The 26,368-nt window shown below is 38.7% G+C and overlaps 1 protein-coding gene across 2 annotated transcripts in view; it reads right to left on the reverse strand.

Annotated features, from left to right (window-relative positions):
* Nucleotides 1-26,368, reverse strand: part of LOC150085518 (uncharacterized) — a 384,896-nt gene that overhangs the window by 291,773 nt on the left and 66,755 nt on the right. For both annotated transcript variants that reach the window (XM_090373310.1, XM_090373309.1), the window contains exon 4: nt 7,343-7,472. In XM_090373310.1, the coding sequence (XP_090229436.1) occupies nt 7,343-7,472 (130 nt within the window). The remainder of the gene's footprint in view (nt 1-7,342; nt 7,473-26,368) is intronic.

Below are 26,368 nucleotides of genomic sequence, written 5' to 3' on the forward strand. Positions count from 1 at the left end.
GCTTCTCTGTTCAACTTTTCTAGAAGTTGAACAGCAAAGAAATGGCAACTGAAGTTTAACATTGACAAATGCAAAGTACTGCATATGGTTAGCAGTAACTTTCATCCATGGGTCTTGTCAATGATATACAGGAATTTTGCTAGCAGTGATAAGGAGGTGATCATCCCTTTGTATAAGGCAATGCTCAGGCCACACCTTTAGTAATACATACAGGTCTGGAGGTTTCATTTTAGGAAGAATGCAGAGCTGCTGGAACGAGTACAGAGAAGGGCAACAAGATTGGTGAGGAGAACGAAGGGGTGGTCTTACCAAGGAAGGCTTAAATTCTGTAAATTGCGACATCTTGAGACTAGGCACCTGTGAGGTGATTTGATTGAGGTGTATAAGGCTTTCAATAGTTTGAGCAAGTTCAAGGCTGATGAGATTCTTCCTCTTGTTCAGATTATGTACATGAGGGGACATAAATTCAAATTGAGGAAAGAATTATAGAATAGATGGGTGGAAATTTGCCTTTATCCAGGCAAATTACCACATGATGAGGGTAGTTGATTGCTGGAACAAAATTCCATGTCATTGTGGAAGTTGATAGCTTAAATAAATCATTCTGGAAGCTGATAGCTTAAATAAATTCAAGGAAGAACAGGAAAAACGTTTGGAGCAAATGGATGGGTGAAATGGGAAGGGTGTTTTTTTTTTTTTTTTTTGGTTGATACTGTATGAGCTTGCTTTCTTGCATCACATACTTCTACTAATGCTAATGTTAAAAGGAATTCTCTGCCTGCTCCTATGCTTATATTTGATGACACTCTAATTTCTAGGCAAATCATATATCTCTGTTGGGGATTACCCTCACTTCTAATCTCTCTCTTGACATAAGCACATTACAAATATTGCTTCATCTGCATCTAAAAAAGTGGGTTTCTCTTTTGCTCTTGGTGTTACTTTTCTTCCAAACAGCTGTTCATTCTGCACAAATTGCAAATCCACCCTACCGCAGAATATTGTTCTAACATCTTGCGCAGTGCCCCCAAAACCTCTCTCAGGCTTCTAGATTCCATTCAAAAGAGGGCAGTTAGGATTAATTAATAACTCGTGTCTAACAGAGTCTCTCAACTCTCTGTCTTATAGACATTCTGTTTCTGCTGCATGCCTTTTCTATAGATACTTCTATGGGCCCTGTTCTTCTGAATTGGCTTCTATAATTCCTGCTCTCTCTTTCTTCCAAAGTAGTCCGAAAAAGTACCACAACCAGTCAACATCCTTTTATTGTCCAATTTCAAACTCACAAAACCAACTTTTCTTCTTCATTTATTCACTCAACTTCCATTTTCTGGAACAACCTTCCATCTTTGTATTTCCTGACAATTACAGAAATTCAAGTCTAATGCCAACAAGTATCTTCTTTCATATTCCAACCTTCAGTCCATGCATGGTACTAAGTGCCATAGGTTCTAATACCTCTTGTGTTTGGAGTTTTCATAAAAAAAAAACAAAAAAAAAACACAAGCTATAGAGTTTGATAAGTAGGCACATGGGGGGGGGGGAGCATCATTGAGGTCTACAAGGCTGAGAGGAGACAACAAGATGAACAGAAGCAAAATTTTCAAAATTATAAATGATGCTAGAACTGCTGCAGGAAGTTTTGTTTAGCTACTAAGTTGTAAGTCACTGGAATAAGTTACCCCTGAGAACAGTTGCAACTGATATTTTTGGAAAATTCAAAGGTCAGCTGGATCAGCGCCTACATGATGAGCAGAATACATAAGAAGATTTTTATTTATTATTTCTTATTGATTTTTTATTTTATTTTATTCTGCTGGTGCAGCAAAAGCCTAAGTGTTTTTTTTTTTTTTTTTTAGCAGCTATAATAACTGCATGTTTCATATGCCCTTCAACATACATATGAAAAACTGATAATATAAATAATATTGATACTGGAAAAAATAAAAAGATACAAAAAAATACCAAAAATCATATCATGTAATTGCAAGTAAGAACAGTTGAATGGCAAATAAAGTCCACCCTGTGGACTTTTATCTGCCATTCAAAAATATTTGGATATGTTACACAATGCTAATACTGTAAATTCAAAATGGTTAATTAATAGTGAAATATACAATGTGACCATTTTATTAGGACCATCAAGGTTTGGGCTATATGCAACAATCTCTCCAAAAATATAAATCAAAGAGGTTACACGGTGTGTGATATGCAGGAAAGTGCTAGAAAGCCACACCACCTGACTAGTGCCCAAATCAGTTCACCAGCAATGAGGAATGGACAGGATTTCTGAGACTAGCAAAGAGATATAATTGCCAGTGTGCAAGTTAGCATAGAGAGAACCTGCACTTGCTGGGTGTTAAAAGACTAGTGTCACTTGAATTTTTACAAAATGGAAAAATGTCTGAAAAACATATGTGAAGAAATGGAATTGTAGGAAAAGGTGTAGCGTGACGGGGCAAGTTGATCAACAGCTGGAGTAGGCATAGCTGCTAACACTTTTGATTTTCAAAAATCTGGAGATCATGCATTTTTAAGTAGAAGGGAAAATAGCAGATTTTTGGAACAAAACAGGCAAAGTATTTTGCAAAGAGGCAGTAGTGATTCCCAAAAAACAGGATGCAAACAGATTTCTTTGGAAAAAACAGGATGGTTTTCTTTAAAATCCACACTTCAATAGAAATTAAATTTCACTGACAAACATACACATTTTATATTAAAATATAAACATAAGATTGTTTACCAGAACAATATGCATTCAAACATAAGCTCAACTAGGACTTCGAATCTTGATTTCTTCAAGAAAAATAGCTACTACCAGACATAGGCCTCTTCAGAAATGTTGAGTCAAAGTTTTATTCATAGCAATAGCCTTGCTGTCAAGACTTGGTTGTCAAGAGCATTTCCAAAGTTTCATCATAAAGAAAATATTTTAGTATTAAATCAGCTCACACCAACCATAAGAATAAGTATTTACTGTAACTAGAATATTTATTTACATATTAAAATAAAATAAATATTTACAAAAACTGCTATTATATTAAATATACATGTAAAAACATTAAAACTGTGATAAAATCCTTGAGATAAAATACACTAAAATAAACCGGATTAAAAGCGATAAAAATCTCTGGAGCTTTCGGAAGCTTGCGCTCCCTTCCTCAGCAGTAACAAAACTTCCTGCAGCACGTCCATATATAACAGGCTCACGGTACCTATACACGTGGTGCAGTCGGCTGATTCAACTACTGTTCATCTCAGATACCCAAATTATTCGCTGTATGATTCCTTTCGGTGGTACTTGTGCATATGTCCGTTCTGATATTCCCTGTCAGAGACTTGGCAATTTGGAATCTCCTCTCTTTGATCTTCTCTGGCTTAAAATCTCTCTACCTCATTGTGTCAAATTCATCTGTTGTCTCTACCGTTCTCCCAACTCCACTAATCACTTGGAGCTCTTTGACTTCCTCTCGTTGCAACTTGACTTTCTCCAGTCCAACTTTCCTAACAGTGAGGTAATTTTCCTTGGTGATTTTAATGTTCACAACTCCAGCTGGCTTCCGTTTTCTAGTCACACCGACCCAGCAGGTCGAGATGCTGAGGCTTTTGCAATTACTAATGACCTAGCACAGATTGTTCATTTACCTACAAGAATACCGGACAATCCTAATCATACAGCCAATACGCTTGATCTTTTTCTCACAAACAACCCTTCTAAGTACACGGTCGAAGTGAGAGGTCCTTTAGGCACTTCAGATCACAACTTGGTGATTGTCTCTTCTCCAATGGAACCTTTATCTCATGGCTATTCCCAACCTCGTGTTGTTTGGCATTACAAGAATGCAAAATGGGATGACCTGCGAGACTTCTTTTCTTCTTTTCCTTGGTCGGATTACTGTTTCAAAACTCCTGATGTCAACGTTTGCTCAGATCGTGTCAGTGAAATTATTCTTGCAGGAATGGAATCCTTTATCCCACACTCCACTTTAAAATCTCGTCCTTTATCTAAACCTTGGTTTTCCAATAAATGTGCTAAGGCTGTTCAAGAGAAGAATGTTGCATATCGTAATTGGCTTGTTTCTAATTCTTCAGTTTCATTTTCTGCCTACACCAAAGCTCGCAACAATTGTAAAGCAGTTATTAATCAGTCCAAACTAGAGTTTGAACAGGCTAAGAGTAGAAAACTTGCTTCTTGCCCTAATGGTAGCCGAGCATTCTGGTCTCTTGCCAAAGCTATTGGCCACAACTTTTGCCCATCTCTGCTTCCACCTCTGACCAAACCAGATGGTTCTGTTGTCACTTCAGCCAAGGATAAAGCTGACCTGCTAGCATCCCATTTTTCTTCCAGCTCATGTATTAATGAACTTGGTAAAACACCTCCCACCATTCCCAACACGCTCCATTCAATGCCTCCTGTGGTCTTCCGTCAAAAGGATATCAGAAGGATTTTGATGAATCTTGATGCTAAGAAAGCTCCAGGTCCTGATGGTATTTCTCCACTTGTTCTCAAAATCTGTGCTCCTGAACTTACTCCTATTCTTTGCCGCCTTTTTTCATTTTCTTATTCCAAAGGTGTTTTTCCTTCTGCTTGGAAATTTGCTCATATCCAGCCAGTTCCTAAAAAGGGTGACAAATCCCTCCCATCCAATTATCGTCCCATTGCAATTACTTCTACTCTTTCTAAAGTAATGGAGAAATCAATTAACCGCCAACTCTTAAACTACCTAGAAACCTTCCGTCTGATCAACGATCGCCAGTATGGATTCCGTCGGTGTCGATCCACTGGTGATATTCTGGCTTATGTTACCCATTTATGGACTACTTCAATGGAAAGGTTCGGTGAAACACAAGCAGTTGCTCTTGACATCTCAAAGGCTTTCGATCGTGTTTGGCATAAAGGTCTTCTAAACAAGCTTCCATCTTATGGTTTGCCAACTGTTTTTAGTAATTGGTTATCCAGTTTTCTCTCTGATCGCTCACTGAGGGTGATGGTAGATGGCTCTCTGTCTTCTAACTTCTCCACTAATGCCGGTGTCCCCCAAGGTTCAGTTCTTTCCCCCACTCTTTTCCTCTTGTATATCAATGACCTTCTTCCATTGACTGGAAATCCTATCCATAGTTTTGCCGATGATAGCACATTGCATTCAACTTTCCATTTTGAGAAACCTTGCCCTGCTCAATCAGCTTCAACTTCTCGAAAATCTGCTACCAATTCCTTAAATGCCGATCTTCAGGTAATTCTCCAGTGGGGCAAAGACAACTTAGTTGATTTCAACCCTTCTAAAACTCAGTCTTGTCTTATATCTCGCAAAAAGGATTCTTCTGCTCCTATGCTTATCTTTAGTGACACTCCAATTTCTAGGCAAAAGGATATATCTCTTTTGGGGATTACCTTGACTTCTAATCTCTCTTGGCACAAGCACATTACAAATATTGCTTCCTCTGCATCTAAAAAACTTGGTTTTCTCTTTCACTCTCGGCGTTACTTTTCTTCCAAACAGCTGCTCACTCTGTATAAATCGCAAATCCGCCCTGCCATGGAATATTGTTCCCACATTTGGGGTGGTGCCCCCAAAACCTCTCTCAGGCTTCTTGATTCCATTCAGAAGAGGGCAGTTAGGTTAATTAATGATTCATCTCTAACAGAGTCTCTCCACTCGCTTTCTCATAGACGTACTGTTTCTGCTGCATGCCTCTTCTACAGATATTTCCATGGGCACTGTTCTTCTGAATTGGCTTCTATAATTCCCGCTCTCTCTTTCAAAACAGTCCGAACACGTGCCGCCACCAGCCAACATCCATTTACTGTCCAACTTCAAACCCACAGAACCAACTTTTCATCTTCCTCATTTATTCATTCAACTGCCGTTTTCTGGAACAACCTTCCTTCATACGTATTTCCTGAAAATTACAATCTACAGAAGTTCAAGTCCAATGTCAACAAATATCTTCTTTCGTCTTCTCAACCTCCAACCCAAGCACGGTACTAAGTACTATAGGTTCAATACCTCTCGTGTTTGGGGTTCACATAAAAAAAAAAAAAAAAAAAGTCGGCGCATGGTCTGAACTGGAAGCGGAAATAGCTCGGGAACGTGTTAAGCAAAACCGTTCATCCGTACTTAATTACTATCCGTAAACCGTTCATCCGTACTTAATTACTATCCGTAAACCGTTCATCCGTACTTAATTACTATCCGTAAACCGTTCATCCGTACTTAATTACTATCCGTACTTAAGTACGGATGAACGGTTTTGCTTAACACGTTCCCGAGCTATTTCCGCTTCCAGTTCAGACCATGCGCCGACTGCACCACGTGTATAGGTACCGTGAGCCTGTTATATATGGACGTGCTGCAGGAAGTTTTGTTACTGCTGAGGAAGGGAGCGCAAGCTTCCGAAAGCTCCAGAGATTTTTATCGTTTTTATCGCTTTTAATCCGGTTTATTTTAGTGTATTTTATCTCAAGGATTTTATCACAGTTTTAATGTTTTTACATGTATATTTAATATAATAGCAGTTTTTGTAAATATTTATTTTATTTTAATATGTAAATAAATATTCTAGTTACAGTAAATACTTATTCTTATGGTTGGTGTGAGCTGATTTAATACTAAAATATGAATTTTCCCAACCTCAGAGGCCTTTTTCAGGATAAAGAAAATATCTGAACTCAGAGTTTGTTTATCTTACCTGGATAAACATTATCTCACACTCAGCATTGCTATGTGGAATTGTTAAAATGCGAATATAACAAATTATCAACTTATGATAATTTGTTATATTTCCAAGATCCCTTGTGTACTTTTTAGTTTTCACCAAGGACCAATACACGTCAATTATTTTTTCTTTCATAATAGCATCTGGTAGGTTCTCGCAATGAAAGTGAGAGAACTAATGCTGCAAAATGTCTACTGTTTCATCTATTTCTTTATCTTTAAAAACACCAAAAAGTAAAAAACCTATCCACAAAAAATTTCAAATTTGAAAATTATGCATTGCTAGCTGTTGAAATTTGTGCTACATCAGCATTTATAAGAACATCACTTTTTAATCAGAAATTGTGAACCATGCTGTAATATTCACCAACAAATATTCATATTCACTACCAACTTCCTCATTGAACTACAGAAGAACAGAATCTTTTCCAGTTACTAAATGGCATGACGTGGACAGGAGTGTCAGGCAATACAATTCTTCGCACTGCATCAGTACCCATAAAACTGGTTTTTAAAATCATTTGTTTCCCTGTCCCATTCTATATCTTCCATCCAGTATGGAATGGAAAAATTTATCTTTTAGTTTGACTTTTGTCCATATTTAAAAACAATTATATAAAACTGACCTTTGGCTGTTTCTTTATGTAATCTTCAATGGCATCAACAGCTTCTCGAAACCCCGATGACTTGTTTTTCTTTATCTGGTCTTCTTTATTTTCTTCATAATGCTTAATGAACTCCTCCTGTATCCAGGCACTAAAACATTATGTTTCAATCAAAAGAGTAATATGAAAATAACAAATGCACATATTCATATATATACAATAGATTTATTATTGCTGAATATTATAACATTCAAGAAATTAAAAAAGACTTGCTAATATTTTAGCAAGAAGTGAAAGAAATGACATGGAAATGAACAATTAAAATTAAATGAATACCAGGTAACACATTTTGGGAGTGACAATTTACCCTATAAAGATGAGAAACCCTATAGTAAGAACTGTGTAATGAACTACTATTTATTAGGCACATTAGCATAAAGTGCATATTGTCTTCACCACATCTGGCCCACACGTAATAACTGGAATCCCGGTGGATGGATTTTGGTAAAGTTTTATATTTTCACTCCCTTCAAAAGATTTGTCAAGCCATTCCAAATTATTTCTTTGCCCACTGTCCAAATGCAACAACTCAATTTTCAGCGGATGAAATTTCATTAAATTTTATATTTGGCTCTTTTGACATGATTTATTTATAGTCTTCTCAAATTTCATAAAAATTGTACCATGAGAAATCCATCAATTATTTATTTATTATTATTTTTTAATACATATTACACAAGTTATTCACACAACATATACTGTACCAGGCACACTAGATATTATGCTTTTTGCCTTGTGGTAATTAAAGGAATGAACAGGCAATATGGCAGAAATTAAATGTTCTTGATTCACTGAAAAAAATCTGCATTTTTGCTCTTTTTTTTTTACTTCTTTTCTTTTCTTTTTTTTTTTTTTTTTTTGTAAATCATGAAAGATTACTACTTGCTAATGTGCCTGAAATATAATACAGTGCACACATTAACTTGTTTATTATTTTGGAAACATTTTGAAATTATGTTCAATTATAGAGAGATAAATTAAAAGAAAAGACATTACTAAATTTTGAACTGTGATTGTAATTTTTTTTTTTTTTTTATGGCAACCCCAAACACAAAAGGTGTAAGAACCTACAATACTTTATAGTAATTATTTATTAGTAATTTCTGTGTATGGCCTGAATGTTGACATCCAAGATGAATTTCTGTAAACCGCAATTTTCAGAAATACCTGTGAAGCTGGGCTATTCCAATGAGCAGAAATAGAAGGGATAAAGGAGGGCAAGTTAGTTCTGTGGGTTTGGTATTGGACAATGAATAGATGATTACTAGCTGAGGCACTTATCTGGACCAGTTTAGAAGAGTGGTGTAATTATAGACGAGAATTCAAAAAGAACATAGAAATATGCCAATGGAAATATCTATAGAAAAGGAATTCTGCAGATAAGGCTGTTCTATTAATTCAAGCATTCATGATGCATTTATGTTAATGAGGTAAAAATGCATTATGAACTAATGAAATTTTTGGATGTGCTATACATCCAGCAAGAACATACCCACAACAGTGGCCCCATTCACATTTTACAGAATTTCTCCAGCCATGGACTGGTAGAGCAGAGGCAGTAAGGTTTATAAATTAACTGATCCGGAGGATATCTGTAGCTCTAGAAGGATACGTTATCTTCCTAGAGATACAAATAGGCTATCTAGCAGCCAGCCTGCAGAAACATGCATAAATTTTAAAACTATACACTCAAAAGCTAAGAAATACTGAATCTCACCATGATGCATGTCATATTCTCAAAAGACATGATCTACACTGCATAGCAGAAGAGAGATGGAGAAATGCCAGAACAACATTATATGAGGGGTTTCCGAAAAGTAAGGTAACACATTATTTTTTCTCTCAATGATGTTTAATAATACAAAGTTGAAATTACACATCAAGAAATAAGTAAACAACCATTACTTCTCCACAAAGTCTCCAGTTTTATTGATGCACTTGTCCCAATGATGGATCAGTTTATCAATACCAGTACTGAAGAAGACCCTGCCCACATGCAGTAAACATCGCACCGTCTGATGAACTTCCTCATCCGTAGTGAAATGCTTTCCTAAAAGGTGTTTTTTCAGAGGGCTGAACAAATGGAAGTCTGAAGGCACTAAGTCTGGGCTGTAAGGGAAGGATGTGACAGAGTTTCCCAACAATTATGGCGCAACCACTCACGAGTGGTGTGGAGTTGCGTTGTGCAACAAAATAACACTGCTTGTCAGGAGTCCTGGTCGTTTGCATCGAATGTTGGCTTTCAGTTTTTCCAACATTGCACAGTAAAGCTGTGCATTGATTGTTCCTCCCGTCGGCAAGAAATCCACCAACAGAACACTGTGGCCATGACTTTTCGGAAACTGGAAACAGTTTTGAATTTTTTGCACACAGGAGATTGTGGATGTTTCCAGGTCATGGAGCCTTGTTTGCTCTCCAGGGTAAAGCAATGAACCCACATTTCGTCTGCTGTGACTATGTGAGTGAGAAAATCCTCTCCTTTGTCGCTGTATTGCAACAGGTTCTCCAGACACATCCCCATGTGTTTTGCTTTGTCCTCCTCTGACAATTGTTGTGGCACCCAGTGACAGCACATCTTTCAAAAGCCAAGGACATTGTGAACAACAACATGAACAGTCGACTTACTCATGTTCACTATTTGTGCAATTTCGCGCAGTTTCACTTGCCTGTTTTCAATGCCCTTAATGTGCGAAACATTGTCTTCTGTCTTGCTCAATGAAGGCCTGCCCACCCGATGTCGATCTTCAATGTCAACAAGGCCCGCTATAAATTCATTGCACCAAAAACACACCTACTTCTTTGTCATCACCTTTTCGCCATATACAGCAACCAGTTCATGGTGAATGTCACTTGGTGAAGACCCTTTTGCTTGCAAAAAGCGAATAACTTCGCGAACACCTGTTTTGGACCACACTCGCACAGTAGCCACCATTTTGCAACTGTAATCTGCTGTGAGGTGACAGTACCGCAACACTGCACTGGCGGTCTTTTTGAACATTATTAATGGGTCTATCTGTCCACCGTGTTTCATCTCATTCCCTTTCACCATTATGAAAGGAAAAAATGTGTTACCTTACCCCTCGTGGACACTTTGCCCATACAGTCGAGTAAATTAGTGCTCTGTTATTTGAGTTAAATTGAGTTAATTATTTTGCATTTCTCGGATTAAATTCTGGTATACTACAATCCATATGAGAAGGTGAGTCTTTTGGTGTGTCTTTTTCATGCTGAACTTCTAAGGCGTTGAACAGAAATGGAGATTTTAAAATTTTCGCATCATGTCGTTTTTCTCTACGACGTGCACTATGGCGACGCCCTATAGGTTCGGTCGTTGCTCTTCAGATTCTAATTAAGTATAAATTAGAGTTGCTTCAGAGGAAATAACTATAACCATTTTAAATCTTCTAATAGAACTGCAATGCCTTTTTAAATTATGTATCCTGTGAGTTTATCATTGTGTACTCGTCCAGTTTTTTTTTTTTCCCCCGGGAGCTGCTAACTGCTTAGAAAATACAACCACGTGGAGGTGGCCATTCCTTCTTCCCTAGTTGAAGAACAAAGGGGTTAGTCTGCGGTGCTTCTTTCACGTAACTCAGTTCCCATTGGCTGACAGTTCGGAGGTTGAAGTAGCGTTGGATAAATTATTTTAGTAATCAAACTGAACCCAATCTAATGATGATATCACGATATGGAATTAATAGTTGATTTTTATTAATATTGTATTATTGGCATCTATTAATAATGATTTTTGATCTTTAATCGGGTGCTAATTAGTGCTAGTTTGTACTGACGTCATACTCCACTGAACTCGTATTACAGTGACGTGTCTTCTAACAGAATACTGAATTAACTATGGTAGATTATGACGTCCCCTTCTGAAAGTAATTGGAACTAATAAATACCAGAAGTAAATCTTTAGCCTAAAATAAATTATCTGGAAACCGACACTAAAATTGGTAGACTGCGCTACCTTATCGGATTTTCATCCAAACCAGCACAAACATAACGTATGAGTTCTCGAGAAGAGTCCAGCTCCTCAGCTCCAGAGGATGTTCCTCAGGATGCGGGGGATGAGGCTGAGGCTTCGGGCCCCCTCCTCCCTAGGGCACCAGTAAGAACTGCTTCCAGGAAGAAGAAAAAGAAAACTAAAAAGAAATCCAAGTACTGGGAGCCTCGCTCTCCCCCCCTCCGCTTCCCCTTGATGATAACAGTAAGTCTCATTGTGCCGAGCCCCCAGATTCTGACCCAGACCCGCTGATGTCATCAAAATTAGAATTTAGCATGTCAACACCAGTTGCCAATTCAACTACTAAAAATCCAGCTTCAGATTCTTCTCATCCACAAGCCTCCCCACCACTTCTGAAACTGGCCACTAAGGCTTCTTCTGCATCTCCAGCAGCCTTCCAACTTGCTGCAGTTCAACCGATATTGCCAACCCCAAAAGCAGCTTCCGCATTACTCTTAGCAAGCGATGCTACCCCAGTTCCTGCAGTAACTAGCAATACAGCCTCTACTGCCCAACCAAGCTATTCAGCTGCAGCCACTCATGCTACTCTAACTGCGGCTGCTCTGACACAATCGGCCCTTGATCAAACTATAATGGCTGGAATTCAAACCTCCAGCAAGCTGGCAATTCCATCTACATTAGTCCCAACTCTGACTGTCAACACTGATAATACTTCATCTCTATCCCTGCATCAGGTAGTAGCAATGCTACACAAAAAACTGGTTGCGTTCCTTAACCAAGACTCCAATAGGATTACAAAGTCAGCTAGCAATATGGTACAAAAGCTTTGGAATAATTTGGAGACTATCTCCACAGCTCTCCTAATAGATAATGAGAAACTAAAAGCAGTTAATGCTGAACTCAAGTCCAAAATCCAGCTATTAGAAAAAGTGGTTGATACAGTCTCCAAGTTCTCACCAAATCTCTCAGAGAGTTCTGAACAAGACATGAGCCCTCCTTTGGAAATTCCGCTGGCACGCACCTATGCTGCTGCAGTGAAAACACAGCCCTCCGGAACCAGACCAGAACCAACCTCCAACCTACGGATAAATAGATCAGAAATGCAGAGCCCACAACATGTCCTACTCTGAGAGCCATTGAAGATTCTGAGTTAAAAACAAGTAGCGCAGTAAAGGACCTTGTTCAAAACACCTTGAAGAATGAATTTAAATCAATCAAAGTCAAGTCACTGCGCCCTGTAAGAAACAGAGGAGTTATTATTGAAACTGCCTCAAAACAGGACATGGAAAACATCTCTACAGCGAGTTCATTTCAAACTGCTGGGGTTACAGCTGGTCCTCCAAAGATGAGTAACCCATCAGTGATCATCTATACTATCCCCAATTCAATGACCAACGACGAGTTGGCAGAAGAGTACCACAAAAACCTGGTGGACTATGGAGTCACCTTGGATGAAATAAAGAAAGGAGTAACATTCAGATTCTCCACAAGTGCGAAAGGCAGCTCTACTGCCCATAGAGTCATAACACTAGACCCCTATCTTTACAAAAAAGTTATATCACTCAACAGAATTTTTCTGGGCTGTAGTTCCCACAAGTTCAGGCCATTCACTGTGGTAACCAAGTGCTTCCTTTGCCTGGGCTATGGACACACTTCTGTCCACTGCACCCACACTTCTCCAACGTGCAGACACTGTGCCCGAAGCGGACACGTTCATGCTGAATGTCCGTACCGAGACGAACTTCCAAGCTGCATCAACTGCAAATGGAGAAAGAAAGACCATCAACACTCAGTTAGAGAGGTAAATTGCCCAGAGTATCAACGAGCTCTAGAAACTGCACGGCAAAGGACCACTAATGGATAAGAACCTAATTTCTCAACAACAGCTCACCAGACCTGCCCCGGCAGCATCATCCTCAGCAGCCAGTAATAGTCAGAACTCCAGCCAAATTAAATTACGCATCATGCAGATAAACGCTCACCATTCCCGCACAGTTGCGGATGAAATAAGACAGGCAGCCGAGACTCACCAAATCTACATAATTGCAATATAGGAGCCATACACCATCAAAGTCCCAGCAGAAAACACACACAAGATAGTGGGCTATTCAATGCAGACAAGACTCATACAGCCAGCTAGCACTGACCCTAAGACCTGCATAGTTGTACTCAATAAGCAAATTGATATCCTTATAATTCACGGGCTCTGCACAAAGTTTGCTACTTGCATCCAGGTTAGGTTCTTTTCAATCACACTATATATCATCTCCCTCTACTGTCCACCTTCCAGGGATATAGATGACTTCCTAAGATATATTGAGTTTGCCACTGACCTTCTTAACTCTAACAGTATACTAATAACAGCAGACGTTAATGCCAAATCCCCATTGTGGTTCTCAACTTCCTTGGATGCACGTGGGCGACTTCTAGAGGAATTAATTCTGAACGGAAATTTAACCATCCATAACCTACCCAACAATCTTCCGACATATTGTAGCACCACTGGACAATCTAATATTGATGTCACACTAACCACCAATGACTTACGGACATGCGTCTGGGATTGGGTCACAATACCGGACTGGACGATAAGTGACCATCGGGTCATCTATTTTCACATTGGGACCAGGCGCCTGCCGACAACTACTAAGGAAAGAGTGACAGAATTAGTAAGGTTTTCCCTAAGAACAGTCGACTGGGATGCCTTCGACTTCTCCATCAATAGAGACTTTCCAACACATGACCCTCTCCAATATGAAGAAGCAACACCAGAAGAATACAATGAAGTAATACAAACAGCAATTACCAGAGCTTCGTATAGAGCAACAAGGAAGAAAGTCCCATGCAACAGACCTTGTACATAGTGGAACACGGAACTTATGACACTAAGGAGGGAAGTCCACCGCGCACGAAAGCAGTATCAGAACTGACGAAACTGGCCAGCAGCAGACGTCGAAAGGCTACACAGGGAATACTTGAATAAAAGAATACATACACCAAGGCAATAGCAACTAGAAAGCGAGAAACCTGGGCTACATTCGTCCTAGAATCTGGAAATTCAAACCCCTGGGGGTTACTGTATAAAATCACACAGGGAAAAACCTTCACAACAGATATCTCTGGCACTGTCCAGGCTGATCAAAATGAAACCACCAACTGGACTGACTCTGTCAGTGCCATCATAAATAAGCTCTTCCCGCACGACAACCCTCAGAATGACTTGCCGGAACACAAAAGTATCCGGAAGAAGAATGCCGAATATATAACACAGACCCAAGCTGAACCCTTCACCGGTCTGGAATTGAATCAGGTCCTCAAAAAAGTAAATACGAAAAAGTGCCTGGGACTGGATTTAATTGAATATGCCTTCATCATTAGATTTCACAAATTAAAGCCAGAACATCTTCTATTATTGTACAATAAATGCCTCCAAAAATCAAAGTTACCCCAGCCCTGGAAGGTTGCACTTCTCCGCCTAATACCAAAACCAAATAAATCAATAACAAACCCTCGTTCATACAGACCAATTGCCCTGCTGGCAAACCTGGGCAAGACCTTGGAAAGACTAATGGCCATCCGAATCACGAATCTCTTTCTCTCCAAAGGTATGATTTCACCAACTCAATATGGATTCATCCAGGGCAGATCATGTGAAGATGCCCTCTCTGATTTGATCCTGCATCTGGAAACTTCGCAATCCAAATATGAACTCGCTCTGTTTATTGACTTCGAGGAGGCCTTCGATAATGTATGGTGGGAAAGTGCATTGGAACGTCTTCGCACAGCAGAATGTCCAAACAATCTTTACTGGCTGTTCAGAAGCTACTTCTCACAACGTACAATAGTAGTTAAGTCAAAATATCGCCAAGTCCTTAAACCCATCCACCACGGGTGTCCCCAGGGCTCTGTCCTGGGGCCCTTGGTGTGGAATATGGTGCTCCAGAGTTGGCTCAGTAACAGTTTTGAAAAAACGAAAATCATAGCATTCGCCGACGACCTCACCACCATGGTCGCTGGTCATTCAAGAGCAGCCCTCGAATCCACAGCACAGCGAGTACTCAACCATCTCTCTCTCTACCTGGACAACAATCAACAAACTGCAAATCAACCCTGCCAAAACTAAGATGATGGTGTTTAAAAACCGACTCGACTTACGAAGGCCTCCCCAGGTCAAAATCAACGGAACCCAGCTAACCTTCATAGAACACACAAAAGTCCTGGGAGTAGTAATAGACAACCGCCTGTCTTTCTTCCCCCATCTACAGCATCTGAGTTCCAAGATCAAAAGGTTCTCCGCCGCAATTATATGGATCTCAAGAAATGAGTGGGGACTATCAAAACGAACCCTTCTTCTTTATTATAAAGCTGTCTTTCTCCCAATAGTAACCTATGCTGCCGGGGTCTGGTTTCACAGAGTTCCAATCATTAAGATGAAAGAAAAACTAAACTCTATTCAAAGAGCTATGTTACTGGCGACCCATCGAATCTGCCATATAGTCTCTACAGCAGCTCTCCAAGTTATAGCAGGCACCCTCCCTCTCGACCTTTACACAATCTACAAGGGGCTCTGCTATCGAATTAAAAAAGGTATTCCAGCAACGATCCTGGATATAGAACTCTCACTAACTACGGATATAAAGCAGGAGAAATCTCGATATCTCAAACTCTTCAATGTATGGCAGACCAGATGGGATTCTTCTACTGTAGGGGTTGTAACTCGGAGTTTTCTTCCGGAGGTAACTTTTGCAACCACTAAAAATAACGCCCGATGGTTCTCCCTCAGCCTCGAATCTTCCTTTCTCATTACCGGACACGGTTCTCTAAATGAGAAACTGCATACACTGGGACTCATCGACACTCCCTACTGCTTTTGCGGACAAAGTGAAAGTTGGAAACACTTGCTTCTGGAGTGTGTACATCACAACGATATCAGAAACCGTCTCCAGAATAAGATCCAGGACTTCCCACCAGCAGATCTGCATCAACTGATATGTACCCAGAACAACCTCGAAGCCTTCCAGACCTTTGCAGCTGAGGTATTTGCTGATCGCCAATCACCGACGTGGAAATGCCGATCATTAATAATTCCACTGCCAACTGAAAGTCACCCCTTCTACTGACTATTTTTTTTTTTTCTCTAACCTCCATTCTGCATTGTTTCCGGGTCCTGCCCTGGAACTAGGAGCAGCTATGGCTCACCTTTCTTCTTTCTCACTCTGTGCAAGATAGATAACCACTCTCCCATTTTTTTTTTTTTTTTCATTCTCTCTCTGCTGGCACCCGATTTACATCTTTCTCTTCACTGTAGCCAGGGTGTGGGATTAAAATTATTTATTTATTCTTTAATTATTTTTATTTTTATTTATTTTTATTATTTTTTTTTTTATTTATTTATTTTTTTTTCATTTACTTAGCTACATTTCCCCCCCCCCCTCTAACCTGCGTTCTGCACTGGTTCCGGGTCCTGGAACTAGGAGCAGCCTTGGCTCACCTTTTCTTTTTTCTCACTCTGTGCAGGATAGATAACCACTCTTACATTTTTATTTTTTATTTTTTTTTTTCTTACTCTCTCTCTGCTGGCACCCCGACTTACATCTTCCTCTTCACTGTGGGATTAAAATTATTTAATTATTCTGTAATTATTATTTATTTTTTTTTTTTTCATTTACTTAGTTTCATTTTTTTTTTTTTTTTTTTTTACTCATGCTCTATTCTGACACCTGGGATGTGGACTTATCATTGGTGCCAGACAGCTCTCCTTTTTTTTTTTTTTATCACAGGGAATTTATTTTATTTTATTTTTCTTATTTTATTTATTTATTTATTTTATTTTATTTTTTTTTTGTTTTATTTATTTATTCATTATTATTTTTTATCATTATTTTATTTATTTAATATATTTTCTTTTTCACCACGGGGAATTATTATAATTATTTATTTGTTTATTATTATTATTTTATTTTATTTATTTATTTTTTTTTTTTTGCACCACGGGAAATATATTTTGTTTTTGTTTTTAGTTTATTTAATTTTTATTTATTATTTTTTATTTATTTTTTTTTTTTCCCCTCTCTGGAGTGGCCCCCAGAGAAATCTGGCCTACCTTTTGGCAACATCAGGTGGTTCAGAGTCTCGTATCGAGACAGTACGTGCTCCATTGGGACTGGCCCACCTTCCCGTGGTGTGGATGAGTACCCAGAATCATCTGTCCAGGTGACTGATGCTTCTGGGTAGCCAAGAGGCCAGAACAGAACAACAGAACACACACACACAATACACACAAACCGATGTCACACACATCTGGCCCATTTGTAGTAATACTGTTCTTCACAGAGATACGAGGCAGAGTTGAACTAACGTTCTAGGAGCCGCCCTTTACAAAAACACATGTCCATGTTACCTTACTTTTTGGAAACCTCTCATACTATTAAGTAAATTTAACAGCATAAAGTTGATTCCAAACTACTTGAATAGTAGACTTAAAACTATCAACTGGTTCCATTGAAGAGAATTTTAAAAAGGTATAAGGTCACTGTAATCACTTCTGCAAAAGTAAAATTCCTTCCTTTTGCTTGGCATTTGTTTTCTTTGAATAACTTCTGCATTAATACACCATGACCACTGCCAACCTAGCAGTTCATTTACCAGAAGATTCTTAATATAATGTGAAAGCAGTCACCCATAAAATCCCTAAAGTTTCTGTTATTTAGTGAGCAACCAATCCATAACTTCCATTTACCAGAGCCAAACATAGCCAAATGACTGTACTGGGTAATTGTGCAGTCAGATATGAAGGTTACTGAGCAGTGCAACAGGCTGCAAGAGTAGCTCATGGGGTCTTGTCAAAGATATACAAGAATTTTGCTAGCAGGGATAAGGAGCTGATTATCCCCTTGTATAAGGCAATGGTCAGGCCATGCCTTCAGTACTGTATACAGGTCTGGAAGCCTCATTTTAGGAAAAATGAAGAGCTGCTGGAATGAATACAGAGAAGGGCAATAAGATTAATGAGTGGAACAATGGTTGCAGTTACCAAGAAAGCATTGGCATTACTATTAGCATAGGCATATGATGTAAGAAAGAAAACTTATACAGCATCAGCAAAAAAAAAAAAAAAAAATCCCATTTCACACATCCATTTGCTCTAAAATGTTTGTCCAGCTCTTCCATGAATTTATTTAAGCTATCAACTCGCTGGCTAAAGGCAAATTTCTGCACATCTACAACTGTCTTCCTTCAATTTAGATTTATGCCCCCTCAGGTGTAGAATCTGAGCAAGAGAAAGAATCCTATCAGCATCGAGCATGCTCAAACCATTCAAGGCCTTATACACCTCAATCAGATCACCTCGCAGTTGCCTAGTTCCCAGTTAGTGCAATTTTCAGAATTTAAGCCTGAAATAAGACCAGCACTTCCATGTGCAACAGTATCGAAAGCTTTCCTGAAATACAAGTATATGATATCATAATTATATTTTGCATCCTGTTCCTTTGTGACCACATCATAGTATCCAATCAAATTTGTCAGACAAGATTTCCCCTTAACAAACCCAAGCTGTGTCTGAACTATAATTGCAGTCTTCTCTAGATCAGTGCTGCCCAACCTTTTTCGTGCCATGGCATACTTGGGAACTTATAATTTTCGTACGGCACACAGAAATAAACTCGAGCAGATTTTGCGGTGTCCATAAGGACTTTTTGAAAAAATGTATTACATTTGCACATTATATTATATGTAATTATGATAAGAAAAGTAAAATACAAAACTACGGAAGATATTAAATATTTAATACTAAATTCATACAAAACTTCAAAATAAAATGTTTTCAAATACTGTGAACATAACATTTTTATATCAGGTTTTATTCTTGAAATGGCTATACGTAACTCCTGATCCAGACTTTTTAATGATGATCTCTTCGAATTCTTGATAGTCACCATCAGAAACTTTATTTGCACAAATAGGTGGTAGCAAAGGAAGAAGAGTGTCAATTGCTTTTTCTCCGATTGAAGGAAACTCCTTTCTTGCCATTAACCAAATTTCGAATAATTTGATTTCTTTAATTTTTACTTGAAGGGTGTGATCATTTCTTAAATCTAACAGCTCTTCTTTTTCTTTCATTGATAAATGTAATGCTGGAATTTCTAGGGATAATGCGAATGGATTTCGAATGCAATCAAATTTTTTTACATCAAGTATTTCAAAATAGTGATGAAGTTTATCCTCAAGCAAACAACACAAATGTTTTACTAATCCCAGTAATTATTCTCTAAGATTTAAATTATAACACTCTGACATCCATTTATTCCAAAACCTTGACAGTATTTCTTAGTTAGTATGAATAGCCCAGTAGCTTCCAAGATTAATTCCTTGAAGGCTTCCCATTTAGAATTTGCTGTTCTTAACATCATCAGTTGATCCCACTGTACAGAATTTAAAAACTATCTGAGACCACCACAGTCACCTTTAAGAAAACAAAAACCCTTCCCTTTACTCTTCATGGTAGTTACATCTTTAAATAAATCCCGCATCAGTACACTTTGATTACTGTCAACCTAGTGGTTCCTTTATCTGCAAATTCTTAATGCATGAATAATCACTGCTGATAATGAGATCAACAGTATTAAATAAATAAATAAATTTTCTGTTTATACTCCGGGATGACCAAACGGTCAGAGGAGTTTACAAGATACACAGAATACAAGAAGCACCACTGTATTCTGCAGTCACGGGCTTGAACCCCGGTCACTCAAGGCACGTGTACTTATGCACCCGCGTGCCTGACCACTAGGCTACGGCGGCCCTATTGCTCCCTCTGGTTGTCCCTTGAACATGTTGCTGGAGAAAACAATCCTCCAATAACTCCAGAAAAGTCTTGCTACCGTGTGAGTGACCAACCCACAAGTTCCCGTCAATATCTGGAAAATTAAAATCCCCCATTACAAGACATTCTGATTTACTGGCCTACTCTATTTCTCTATACAATTATACTCGTCATAGTCACTAGGCCTATAACACACACACTCCTACTCTCATTTTTGCTTTCCCATTGCTTATGCACTCCAAACCGATTCAACATTACACTGTTCATCTATATCAATTGGAAGCACTTCATTAGATTTTATGTGTTTCTTAACTTCTTAAAAAGGTTTAAGTTCTGCAAATTGCAGAGACTGGAGCCTATGCACCAGCAAGGTCAGGCCTGGCCAACCAGTGGCACACCACATTATTTTTTGCAGCCTGAAAGATCATTTGCATACTACTAACAACATCAGTGGGAAATCATTCACTAGCTGCACTAAGCACGATAAATAACGAGAAATAATACTAGACCAACTGTACTTCCCTGAATCCCCACCACTCATTCCCTTCTTTGAACTGGAAACTCTGCAGATGGAAGTAATTGATTTACAGTGCAACAATGAATTAAAACACATTCACGCCATGACATCAAAAATCAACTTTGACAACACATATGTGACAGTGGAAAAGTATCCCAAATTAAGATTTTTTGCACAAAAAATTGTGAGCACCTTCGGATCCACATATGTTTGTGAAACTTTCTTTTCAAACATGAAATATATTAAAAGTAAATCTTGAGTTTCAATAACAAATCAATTAAGATGTGCAACTACCAATATTGAAGTAGATTTTTAAAAAAATTGAGTGATCGCAAAGAAAAGCAAATATCTCTCATTGATATAGATATAAAATAATAATGAATAAATAAAATAAATTTTTATGGCATTTGATTTTTTATTTATAAAGGATTGTTTAATTTTATAAGTGGCCTGTGAAAATTTTGTAGTTTGTCAAAGTGGCCTGTGAAAAATTTGTAGTTTGTCAAGGTGGCCTGCAGAATGATTTGGGTTGGCCAGGCCTTGAAGGCCTCTCATTTTTGTTTCATACAGAGCTTATAAGGACTTGAAGCTCACATTCTGCACCTGAGGGGGCATAAATTCAAATTGAGGATAGACAGTTATAGAATACATGTGCAGAAATTTGCCTTTAGCCAGCAGGTGGTTGATTGCTGGAACCAACTTCCATCGTTCATTGTGGAAATTGACAACTTAAATAAATTCAAGGCTAAACTATACAAACTTTTGGAGTGAATGGATGGGTGAAACAGGAACTACTAATGCTAATACTATCACACTCCACACACAGAGCTTATACGTCACACCAGACTGATTCAAATATTATACTGACAACTCTTGTTCTACTGGATGCACTGTTTAAGAATTCAAAACAATTCTACTCATCATATTTATGGCGAGTACAATTATTTCTGATGTCTGTTATGTCAGCATTTGATGACTTAAAAAAAAAAAAAAAAAAAAGACTTCAAATTCATCAAATTTAGCCACTAAGCCCCTAGCATTAGTGTATAACTAAGTACATATTTGTCTATTTGTATGCTTAGTAAAACCACACAAATAACTGCATGTCCTATGTTCCCAGTAGGTCTTGTAATCCCCCAACCTTTCATATTATTGTATACTGCCACTAAATTATTAGTCTATGTATTTATGTATTTCCCTATCCTACAGATATGCAGTTTCTGAACTACCTTTCAGTGTCTCAATAGCATTGTTCTTTCACTTCACCTATTCAAAGTATTGTGTGTCTATAAACACAATCTCCTGTGTGAAGTAATTTAAACCGCACTGATAAAAATTATACAACAAACACACCTTGCACTATATATCTAGACCTGAAGTGATTGACAAGATCCTTATCATTGATGCCCTCCACCACATCTGGACAAAATTCCAAATGTTTTTAAATTTATCCCGTATTCATGGCTTTTCAGATTGTTGTTGTTGTTGTTGGTTTGAAATTTTACTGGTGCATTAGCAACAGTGGCTATTATGTGCCAAGAAAAAGGTAAAAATAGATTCTGGTAACTTTGAAAGAGGTTACTTGGTCAAAAGATTAGGTGTAAGTTTAAAAGGTGGTTCTAAAAATATAAAGCTTATTTTATATACACGTATATAAATTAGTAAGCTGTAAAAAATAAAAAAAGGTGACACCCTGTCATCCTCAGATAAATCTGACTGAGTGTATAAGGTTCAGTCACACAGTTAAAAGCGGTAAAGCGCATATTATTAAAATCTGGGCACTCAATTAAAATATGTTTCGGGGATAAAACTGTATCACAGGACTCATACATAGGAGGGTCATCAGCCCCCAGTAAGAAAGAATGTAGTAGTAGTAGTAGTAGTGGCATGTGATGCAACAAAGCAAATGTATGAGTTTATGCAGCATCAGCCAAAAAAAAAAAATAATAAATAAAAATCGCACCATTCCCTCCAAATGCCTGTCCAGTTCCTCCTTAAATTTATTCAACCTATCAACTTCCGCAACGACAGATGGAAGTTTGTTCCAGCAATTAACCACCCGCTGGCTAAAGGCAAATTTCCGCACATCTATTCTACATCTGTCCTTTCTTAATTTGAATTTATGCCCCCTTAGGTTCGTAATCTGAACAAGTGGAAGCATCCCATCAGAATTCAGCGTGCTGAACCCATTCAAGGCCTTATACACCTCAATCAGATCACCGCGCAGATGCCTAGTCTCCAGCCACTGCAATTTGCAGAACTTAAGCCTCTCTTGATAAGAGGATCCCTTCATTCCCCTCACCAATCTTGTTGGCCTTCTCTGTACACGCTCAAGTAAATCTGCATCCTTCCTGAAATGAGGCCTCCAGACTTGTACGCAGTACTCAAGGCATGGCCTGACCATTGCCTTATACAGAGGGATAATCACCTCCTTTTCTCTGCTAGTAAAATTCCTATATATCATTGACAAAACCCCATGACCTGCCCTGGCAGCCTGTCTGCATTGCTCAGAAAACTTCATATCTGACTGCACAATTACTCCCAGGTCTTTTTCATTTTCTACCACCTTAAGTGTAGTACCACACAGTTGGTACGTTTCTCTGGGGTTACTTCGACCCATATGCAGTACTTTGCATTTGTCAAGGTTAAACTTCAGTTGCCACTTCTTAGCCCATCTGCCCAAATTATCTAGATCCTGTTGCAGTAGCACACTGCTATTACTGTCATTAACAACCAGCCAACTTTGTATCATCTGCAAACTTCGACACTAAGCCTGATATACCTTCATCAATATCATTGATAAATATACAAAACAACAGTGGACCCAACACCGAACCCTGTGGGACTCCACTAATAACATTAGTCCAAGAAGAGCAGCACCCATTGATTACCACCCTCTGTCTTCTCGCACTTAACCATCCTTTTAACCATTGTAGCAACTTACCCTTAATACCATTCTGCTCCAATTTGCACAATAGTCTTCCATGCACAACAGTGTCAAAAGCTTTCCTGAAATCCAAATATATGATATCAAAATTATTTTTTGCATCCAGTTCCTTTGTAACCACATCATAATATCCTATCAAATTTGTCAGACAAGACTTTCCCTTAACAAACCCATGCTGTGTCTAAATTATTGCTGCAGTCTTGTCTAGATGATCCTGCAATGCATCTTTAACCAACGACTCCATTATTTTACCCGGAACAGAAGTTAAACTAACTGGTCTGTAATTACTCGTGTCACCCTTCGAACCCCCTTTGTGAATTGGGGATACATTTGTACATCTCTAGTCCGTGGGAACCTCCCCTGAGTCCAAGGATGCTCTCATAATTATGGCTAAGGGTTTGCTTAGTTGCTTTGCCGCCTCCTTTAATATAACTGGATAGATCCCATCCACCCCAGGTGCTTTTCTTATGTTTAACTTCAACAGTTTCTCTTACACTTTGCTCTCAGTTATTACAAAATCATTAAGTATCCTGCTACAATTTGATAACCTTCTGCAATTTTCGAACCTTAATAATTCCTCATGTGTGAATGTAGATGCAAAATACTCATTCAGTTTGTTTGCTACCTGAGCAGGATCATCAACAGTCGAACCTCGATGTCAAGTGGACCAATCAGATTCATCCCCTTCCTTTTAGAGTTTATATAAGTAAAGAAATCCTTGCTGTTTTTCTTAGCATCTTTTGCCAAGGATTTCTCGTAATCTGCCTTCGCCTGCCGAACCTCCTTTGTTACCTGATTACAGATTAACTTATATCTGCCATAGGCTTCTGAGTCACTTGATAATTTATATGCATCCCATGCATTTTTCTTCTCTGTTACGAGTCTCATTAGTTCATTTGACAACCATTTAGGCCTAAACCTTGAACAATATTTCTTAATAGGTATGAAACTTTTAGTAACATCCACGATTAATTCCTTGAATGCTTCCCACTTAGAATTTACTGTTGGTAACATCGTCAGTTGATCCCACTGTACAGAATTTAAAAACTGTCGGAGACCACTGTACTCACCTTTACGGAAGCAAAAACCCTTTCCTTTAGCCCCGATGGTAATCAAATCTTTAAGTAAATCCCACGTCAGTACACTGTGATCACTGCCACCTAGTGGTTCTTTTATCTGCAAATTCCTAATACATGAATGATCACTGCTGATAACCAGATCAAGAGTATTACTTTCTCTGGTTGCCTCTCGAACATGCTGCTGCAGAAAACAATCATCCAATAAATCCACAAAAGTCTGACTAGTGTGTGAGTACTCAACCCACAAGTTCCAGTCAATATCTGGGAAGTTAAAATCCCCCATTATAAGACATTCCGATTTACTAGCCCACTCTATTTCTCTGTACAATTGTTCATTGTACTCATTCGAGTCATTAGGCCTATAACACACTCCTACTCTTATTTTTGCTTTTGCAGTGCTTATGTCACACCAAACTAACTCAACAGTGCACTGTTCATCTATATCAACTGGATGCACTTCTTTTGATTTTATGTTTTTCTTAATTAACAGCATAACACCTCCTCCCTTCCTATCCTGTCTATCCTTTCTGTACACATTGTACTCCCCAAATTCCAGTTCGGCATTCCTTATATCAGTGTGACACCATGTCTCTGATATCCCAACAATATCCGCCTTTGATGTCTTGACCAACACTTCAAATTCATCAAATTTATTTACTATACTTCTAGCATTGGTATACATGCAAGTATACATGCTCCTACTCCTATTCCTAGTTACCCTAACACATCCCATATACCCACCTGTTTCACGATGACTGCCACCCGTCCCTGAAACCCTCAACACCCCTCGCTCTAGGTCGCTACTTATTCTAATAGAAGTTGTGCAAGAATCACCTTCACCTCTGCCTACAGCTACTGTTAAACTATTAGTCCTTGTATCCCCCCAAGCTATCAGTTTTCTGACCCACCCAACACTGCCTCGATAGCATCAGCAAATATTCTTGCACCCTTTCTATTTAAGTGTATCCCATCCCTGTAGAAGCAGTCTCTCCTGTTAACAAGTACAGTCCAGGCTGAAAAAAATTCTATCCCTTGAGCCTTGCAATCTTTCCAGGGCCGAATTGATCGACAAGGCTCTCATCATATACTCCCTCCTATCGTGTCTGGGCAGAATTGCAGACACTTTCAAATTCAACCCTAATTCTCGGCTTTTTTTCATCAGTGACCTGTACTTGTTAAGTAATTCTGCCGGTCTCCTCTCTTGATATCATTAGTGCCAACGTGTACAACTATATCACCTTTTGTGCCCTTAAAAGATGATATCCATTCTACAACGTCATCAACCTTTGTCCCTGGCAGACATACTCTGGTCCTGTTCCACCTATCCTTTTTACAAAGGATGTTTCCTGTTTCCCTGACAATAGAGTCACCAAGAACTACTAGTTCCTGAGGGACCAGCGCATTCTGCCTTGGGGGTTACCGCTGTGTTGCGTGATGACCAAGTGCAAGCTCTGGCGTTGATGTGGGCAGCTGAGAGCCTGATGGGCCCCTTAATTTAGATCTTTCAAGGGCATCCACCCTGTCCTTCAAACTCTCATATAGGCCCATAACAACGCTGAGTTGTCGCCTGATTTCCTTACACTCCTTACATCGCGCACACACACAAAGACATCCCCCATGGCAATATCATGTTCCGTTCCAGATAGCTCGGCA

This window comes from Mastigoproctus giganteus, chromosome 5, assembly GCF_048544385.1.
Source record: "Mastigoproctus giganteus isolate SK-2022 chromosome 5, ASM4854438v1, whole genome shotgun sequence".
Lineage (NCBI taxonomy): Eukaryota > Metazoa > Arthropoda > Arachnida > Uropygi > Thelyphonidae > Mastigoproctus > Mastigoproctus giganteus.